Source organism: Saprolegnia diclina (genome assembly GCF_000281045.1).
Source record: "Saprolegnia diclina VS20 unplaced genomic scaffold supercont1.48, whole genome shotgun sequence".
In the NCBI taxonomy this organism is placed as follows: domain Eukaryota; phylum Oomycota; class Saprolegniomycetes; order Saprolegniales; family Saprolegniaceae; genus Saprolegnia; species Saprolegnia diclina.
The window spans coordinates 253,472-260,615 of NW_008246115.1; the positions used below are offsets into that span (position 1 = coordinate 253,472).

Here is a 7,144-nt window from a genome sequence, read left to right on the forward strand (position 1 = left end):
GGTACCAGCGTGTGCAGGCTCGAAGGGCTATCGCAAGATTTGAGCTGCAGCGTACGGCCTAGAGAGACGCTTTGGAGAATTTGGCGGCTGCACTCGACCATCGGAGGCCGCAACGTCCAGTTCTAGAATACATGAAATAGTGTATCACTTGCAGGCCGTTCCCCTCACACTATTGCCAAGCGGTATTTCCTCATACAAATACTCATAGTACTTTTGCACACGATTTCATGGTGGCACGAGTGGTAAATAGACTGAGATATACTATTTGCATGCGATGGGGAAACGCCGGCTTTTTGACCAATCATAATCCTCGATTGGGATATGTCTGGTCGGTAGGGGTCGGGGTGTGAAATACCTTGGTGTTTGTATGGTGGTGCGATTGGCGGGTGAGGCACAAAAGCGCTCAGTTTCGAATTTGATTTCGTAATCACAAGCGCGTCGCTGGCTTAGTAATCACGCGCCGACCTCCTTGCCGTAATCTCAACGCGGTACGCTCTCGGCGTCATCATCTCAATGGCTCACGATCTCTGTAGAAGTAGACGTACGACATGGACCCTTACCACAACTACGGCCACCCGAACCAGGGCCCGCCCGGCCACCCGGGCATGAACAACGGCGCCGGCCACCCAGGCATGCCTGGCGCGGGCGGCCGCCCCATGGGCATGGGCTTGCCCGCGCTCAGCCAGTCGGGCATGCCGATGATGGCCGACCTTGGCATGGGCTTTGATGGCTCGAGCTACATGCAGCACGGCGGCTACATGGGCCAGGGCATGCCGTCGATGGTGCCGCCGCCGATGAACGTTGCACTCACGCCAGTCTCAACGACGTCAAGCCAGTCGCCGATGCCGGCCGCAACTGGTGGCGCCAAGGCCAAGAAGGCACCGGCCTCCAAGAAGCGCAAGGCGCCGCCGAGCGACACGCAGTCAAACCCAGACGCGCCCGACAGCCCATCGTCGGCGACCGGCACGGGCACGGCCGCTGACACGGAGGAGCAGCGCAAGGCGCGCCGCCGCGAGCAGATTGCCAAGGCTGCGCGCAAGCATCGGCAGCGTCAGAAGGACGAGCTCGTTGCACTTCGCGAGAAGGTGAAGGACCTGAAAGAGCAAATTGAAGTGCTCCAGAGCTCCGAGCCGTCCGAACACGACACCGAGTCGGGCTGGAAGCAGGAGGCCGAGCAGCACGCCGAGATCCGCGCGCGTGTCGACCAAGAGAACGAGTTCCTGCGCAAGACGCTCATGGAGCAAATGAAGTTTATCCAGCGGCTCCAAGACTACTTTACCAAGCAGCCGCTCCTCAACGCGCCGTCGCTCAACAAGATGCTGACAACGACACCGTCGTCGGCGCCGCCGGCGCCCGCGCTCATGCCGCCGCCGTCGATGCCGTCGTCGTCGTTCTTTCAGCTGCCGACGGTCTCGTTCCGGGACTCGCTCCTCAAGGTCGCGGACGAAGCGATCAACGTGTGCATCGAGTCGGTGCAGTACGGCGAGCAGCTCTTCAAGCAGCCCAAGGTCGCCAATATGAGCTACCTCGGCGTCACGGTCCAGTACGAGATGAACAAGGACCACATCCACATCTTCCTTCGCCACGTGCTGCCGGGCGCCAACCACATGGCCGTGAGCGACCGCGTTTGGGAGCTCATGACGTGCAAGAACTTCAACCAGGACTTTGGCTTTACCGAGGCGTACGAAGTCCTCGACGCGATCGACAATGACACCAAGTACATTCGTGCGATTTTGAACCTGACGCTCCCGAGCCCGGACAAGAACGGCGCGACCAAGGTCAAGGCCGAGCGTCTCCACGCGGTGAAGCGCCGCGCGATGGCCAACTGCGTCTACATTGCGTCGCGCAGCGTCCCCGACGACCCGAGCTGGCCGCAGACGCCGTCGTACATTCGCCGCCACCAAAACATTGGGTATGTATCAATGTATCGACTGCGACAATGACTGATGGCATGTGGTTAGCATCATGCTCCGCGACTGCGTCGAGGAAGGCCGGTCGGGCACCGAGGTCATGTGGTGCATCAAGGTGCATCTCGACCAGCACACGGACATGTCGGTGGCCGCCAACACGCCCGACACGATCCTGCGCAACCTCTTTGAGGTCACGCCGCCATTTTTCAAGGCCATTTTGGACCGCGTCCAGCAGTCGTAATTCTCGTACAACCACCACTTACTATTCCCTATTCCACACGAACGAGCACCATCTTACTTACACCTCTCAGTTCTTATCGCATCCCATCATTTTAGCCAGGGCTAGGTTCCGTAACGCACGTCTTCCAGCCCAACCTGCGGTGCGACACACCGCATGCAGTCGGATTCTTGTCGGCGTGTGGAGATAAATGGTGGAAGCATCGATCGCCGGTGATTATCGCCCGAGGGCCGTGCGCATATCAACCTTGGTACGCGCGACATGGCAAGCGATCGCACAGGGTGATTACGCTGTCTATGGGCGAGGAGGTTGCGACTCTGGCGACAGCATACTGGCAGCGTGCAGTAGCTGGCCTCGGCACGACGCCACTGGGTTGGTGGTGGAGATTCCGACACGGTCGCCATCCCGCGCGGCTCACGCATCCGGAACCACGTTATATCTCCGCCGTCGCGTCGTGTTCGAATGCGGATGCAGCATAAACGAGCGCAAGTTGGCGTCAAGTCGCGGCCAATCTCGCCGCCGCGTCGATATCGAAGCGCGGGGGATGTGCCTCGCAATAACAACAGCTTCGACTTTGTCGGCTCAATGGCCGATGGACCCACTTTGCCTTTTGCCTTGGGGCGATCACCAGCATGACCCAGCCGCGCGTGCACCTCTTGTACTCGGACGACCGCGTCAAAGACCGCACCGATAATGTCTTCAAGAGCATGATCCACCAGCTCGCGCAAGACGACGAGGACGACCACAATACCCAACTCCTCAAGCGCGCGCTCAAGTACCGCCAAAAGGAGATGCCGACAGGCGACGACACCAAGAAGGCCGAGGTCGCGGCTTGCTTTGGCGTCAAGTGGCACAAGGTGCCGAGCGACGACGACGAGTAGCGCGCGCCGCCGTGTTAATTTAATGCATAACAATACAGGCTGATCTTCTCGGCTGAGATTGCTGTATCTGCACGAATCGCTTCGAGCTTCGAAGCGGGCACCGAAGCATGCTTTGTTCCAGCACTGATTCTTGCCGGTCCAAAAGCCTGCCATCATACTCGATCTCTCACTCGCCGTAAAAAGTTACGTACGGTTATGCGATGGTTTCAAGTTGAAGCAAGTCGGTTTCGCCGCCATGACGTGGCAGCGCCATGGCGCAATGCGACCAACGCTGATTCGTATCGGTGGCCATTCGCGTGCGACTATGTGTATGCCAAGAGGTCTGTGCAAGTGCACGCCATGCGCCTGTTTTTCGCAGCGACGAACGTTCTTCTCGTCGTTGCAGCGCCCTCGTGCTGGCTCCACCCTGCCCACCACCGTCACGCTGCATTGCAGTTCGCTCGAGTCCATTTTGCATGTCGTGCAAGATGGTGCATGTACGAGATGCTATTCAAGTAGCTTTCACAGCAGTGCCCAGCGCGTATCCCACTGCTTGCAGTGGTCATCCTCCCACGACGGCGACAATGTATGGACTTGAAGCCGCGGCATTGTACCGGTAGTGCGCTTGATTACTGCCCACCGAATTTTACTCCCCGACACATTCACGAATCATTTTTGAATTTGCGCCACAAGAAGAGCATGTCGACTCAAGTCGCGTCGCCGCGGTGCATCAGCCTTGTCTACTCGGACGAACTCGTGAAAGCGCGCACGGACAGTGTGTTTCGAAGCATGCTCCAGCAGCTCTCGGAGAACGACGACGATGACCACAACACGCGGCTCCTCAAGAAGGCACTGCAGTACAGGAGACGGCCGCCGCACGTCAACGTCACCGTCGCCGACGACACGGAGGTCGCCTCATGCTTTGGCGTTCGATGGCAAAAAATGTCGCCGTAAAGTTCCGTATCGTATATTGTACAAATAGAAGATTCATTTTGATATGTTGATAAACAAAAGTTTAGCTTTTTACATTGTCCTCAAACAGCTGTGCGTCGCTTTCAACGTTGCCACTATTAATGACGTCGACTTGACAATTGAGCACAGGGCGTCGCTATGCCTCCTCAAGCTGCTTGGCGAACAAAAGTCAATCCTTCCGGCCACACGTCGCCACCAAGAGAGTACTCGAGACTCGGTTCTTGCCACGATCCACGGACAGGACCGACGCGTGGGGCAACTGGATGCGACGTTGTTATGGGTCACGCGTTCCTAACACTATTGCTGACGTTACGATGGAAGCCTAACAAATGATGTGTGGGTCGACTTGATTTCGCCTTGCAGTTGCTGTTGGTATTGCATTCGAAAATCGATGCATTTCTGGTCAGCAACGTCAACGCAAAATACCGTGTAGAGTTGCAGAACATCTCTATTTCTCCTGCTGCCCACGCACGGAAGCCTTGAGCGAGCCAATCGTAGGCGCTGAATTTAACCACACAGGCGTCCCAAGACTGGCGTCAAGCTACTCGGGAGGTACACACGAATCTGCGGCTGGCCAAGGTGCGCTTGCGACTTGATCTGAAGCTTCAAGGGCAAGTCCAGTGCATGGGACCAGTCGCAGTGCGGTCGGACTTCGCCAACTATAAACTGTGGAGATTTGCATCTCTCCCGATCGACGAGGACGATTCTTCCACTTCAAGTGGCCGTCGATGAAACTGCGCATCCAACCGCCACCGGAGCGCTGATAAGATGGACCAATGAGTTGCATCCGACGAGATGCCCAACTGCACCAACCATGCAACCTTCCCTCCGGCGGATGTAAAAAAATCCTTCCGGCCCTTCCTCCCGTTGTCACCTTGCCGAGATACGAAGCAGCCGGGATCCAGGCGCGGATTGGCGTGTGACTTGGTCGTATCTACTCGACTATGGTCAGCGCACGTGGCGAATACTGAATGCATTTGGCAGTGTCGAACCTTGGAGCAATTTTGATGGATCTCATGTGATTGGTCAATAATGCTGGAATTTTGCCCCAAGATACCAGGATCGGGTCGCTCATTGGCTACAGCTAAAGTTGAAGCTCCACGCCCCACGTGGCAAGCCCACAGTTGCGAGACCATCGGAGCTGTCGTGGTCAAGGTGGCGCGAACAATCTCTGTTCCATCGATAAGAGACGTGAAATATATTGATGTGATTATGTTTGCTAAGCCAGTATCGCGCGTTTCACCGTGTCGTTGTGGATGTTTCTACCACGTAAATGTGCGCTGCTCCATCAAACGCACGTCGGCTCGTAAGCTCGTGGGGCACGCAAGTTGCGAGCAATAGTACAATCGTAGTCTTTGCATCGAGAGAAGATGAGATATCGCACCATGGGCCCTGGTTGCAGTCGCCGATGGCGTCCAATTTCATTGGTGGATCAGCATTGACTCCCAAGTACAATATTATGGGATTGCAGAGAAATAATGGCCTTGTGGCCCCGCAATCGAGGAGGACGTGGTTACGTGTGCTGTGCGTACTCGAAATGCCGCGCTCAAGTTCGTCAGCCGGTCCCGCAAACGATAATGCGGTTTTCATTTCCCATCCGTCGCTTCCGTCCACACGCTGCATTCAGATTTCGGAAGCTCGAAAGCCGCGCACGCGAACCGCATCAGCAACGAGACCAGGTCTCGCAAAAGAGAACGAAATGTCGTCGATATTCGATATATCATTTCCGGTCCGCACCAGTTGTTGCCGTCTGTACATTCTGCATGACGTCATCATTCCAGACGGTGCTCCCGGGACAAACCCCAGTTTTGCCCACACCGCGTGCATCCAGCGTTTTCAAAACAGAGTTTGCAACCGCAGGTGGCCCACACGTGCGAGGTATAGGCGGCCCAGCTGCTGCCCAGGCTGCCACGTGCGAGATTCGGCGCCCTTTGTCCCAAATGCACTTTCGCGCCACTCGATCGTCGAATGATCAATCGACAGCACTTTGCATTCTTATGGAAGCCCACAGCGTACAAGTTCGAGAGGCGTGCGACCGGCGTGCATGGGTCCGCGACTCCGACCGCAGCTCGTGCAAGGAGTGCACCAAGGGCTTCTCGCTCACGCGCCGGCGTCACCACTGCCGCGTCTGCGGCGACATAGTGTGCCACAGCTGCAGCGCGACAGTCTACCTCCGCAACACAACGAGCAACGTCGGGCGCGCCTGCCAAAGCTGCGCGCGTCCGTCACCCGACCAGAGTACCCCCCCGCCGGCGGTTTGTGCATGCGCTGACGTCGGCGCCGTGGAGCGAGAGCAGCACCACGGCGTGGCACGCAGACTGCGTCATTTGCCTCGACCCGTTCGCGGCGCAAAGCGATGCGCTAGTTGTGACGCTGCCGTGTCAGCACGCGTTTCATCGCCATTGTGCCGACCCTTGGCTCGCAACGCACGACGAGTGCCCTCTGTGCCGCCACCAGCTCTCGCAGGATCGCACTGCGTTTTTAGAGTTCATTTCCTTTTAATTTACATGTCTTTGATCACCAGGATGGATCTCTCCGTACGCAGCTCACTCCCAACGACGAAGTGCTGGAGCCAACTCCCACGCATTCAGGCGTAGCGCTACGTATGCGAAGTCTTTGTGTCATAATGAAGATAACGCATATATATGATCACCGAGGGCGTTTGCGTTGATCCTACTATTCTGGAAATTAGGTATTTTGCTCAAGTAATTTCATGCCCACGGTGGCGGCGCGTTCTGGTATCTCGTGTTGTGATTCGAACACGGATGTTGTCCCGCGTCTGTGCTTTTCGTGCTAAGTGTGACGCCAAGGGCATCAACACTTCGTTTTTCTTTCCTAGCGCCACACCGTCGGCGAGCGATGCGCTCCAGACGCAAACTGTCTGCCTCGCTGCGCTCGAGGTTTTCGTGGCAATGAACGTCAGATGCCGGTTGCGCTTGACGACAAACTTGTCGGGTACCAAGTCTTTTTCTATCAACGTATCAAGGACGGGTGTGACACCACGGTGCCGAGGCCAACTCGAATGCCCGTCTCAAATGGCGTCGATCGTCAGCATCCCGGTCACCACCTCGCTCGCCATGGAGGTCTTTGTACGCGCAGAGCCATTTCGTCCGATGCCGGCACCCCTGGCATGGTCGGCGACGTGGGCTGCGTCATTCTCTCGC

The 7,144-nt window shown here is 56.9% G+C and overlaps 3 protein-coding genes across 3 annotated transcripts; all 3 read left to right on the forward strand.

Moving 5' to 3' along the window:
* The first annotated feature begins 415 nt into the window (after positions 1-415).
* Positions 416-2,208, forward strand: SDRG_12294 (hypothetical protein). The gene is made up of 3 exons (XM_008618359.1): positions 416-488; positions 534-1,912; positions 1,962-2,208. Exons 2-3 carry the CDS (start codon positions 549-551, stop codon positions 2,149-2,151), a joined length of 1,554 nt encoding a protein of 517 aa, XP_008616581.1. The 5' UTR covers positions 416-488; positions 534-548; the 3' UTR covers positions 2,152-2,208.
* Positions 2,209-2,780: 572 nt separating this feature from the next.
* SDRG_12295 (hypothetical protein) lies at positions 2,781-4,049 on the forward strand (the record flags this gene model as incomplete). The annotated part of the gene is made up of 2 exons (XM_008618360.1): positions 2,781-3,025; positions 3,629-4,049. The coding sequence occupies 2 exons, from the start codon at positions 2,781-2,783 to the stop codon at positions 3,960-3,962; spliced, it is 579 nt and encodes a 192-aa protein (XP_008616582.1). The 3' UTR covers positions 3,963-4,049.
* A 1,928-nt stretch (positions 4,050-5,977) lies between these two features.
* On the forward strand, positions 5,978-6,482 carry SDRG_12296 (hypothetical protein; the record flags this gene model as incomplete). The annotated part of the gene is made up of 2 exons (XM_008618361.1): positions 5,978-6,239; positions 6,298-6,482. The coding sequence occupies 2 exons, from the start codon at positions 5,978-5,980 to the stop codon at positions 6,480-6,482; spliced, it is 447 nt and encodes a 148-aa protein (XP_008616583.1).
* Between the last annotated feature and the right edge of the window lie 662 nt (positions 6,483-7,144).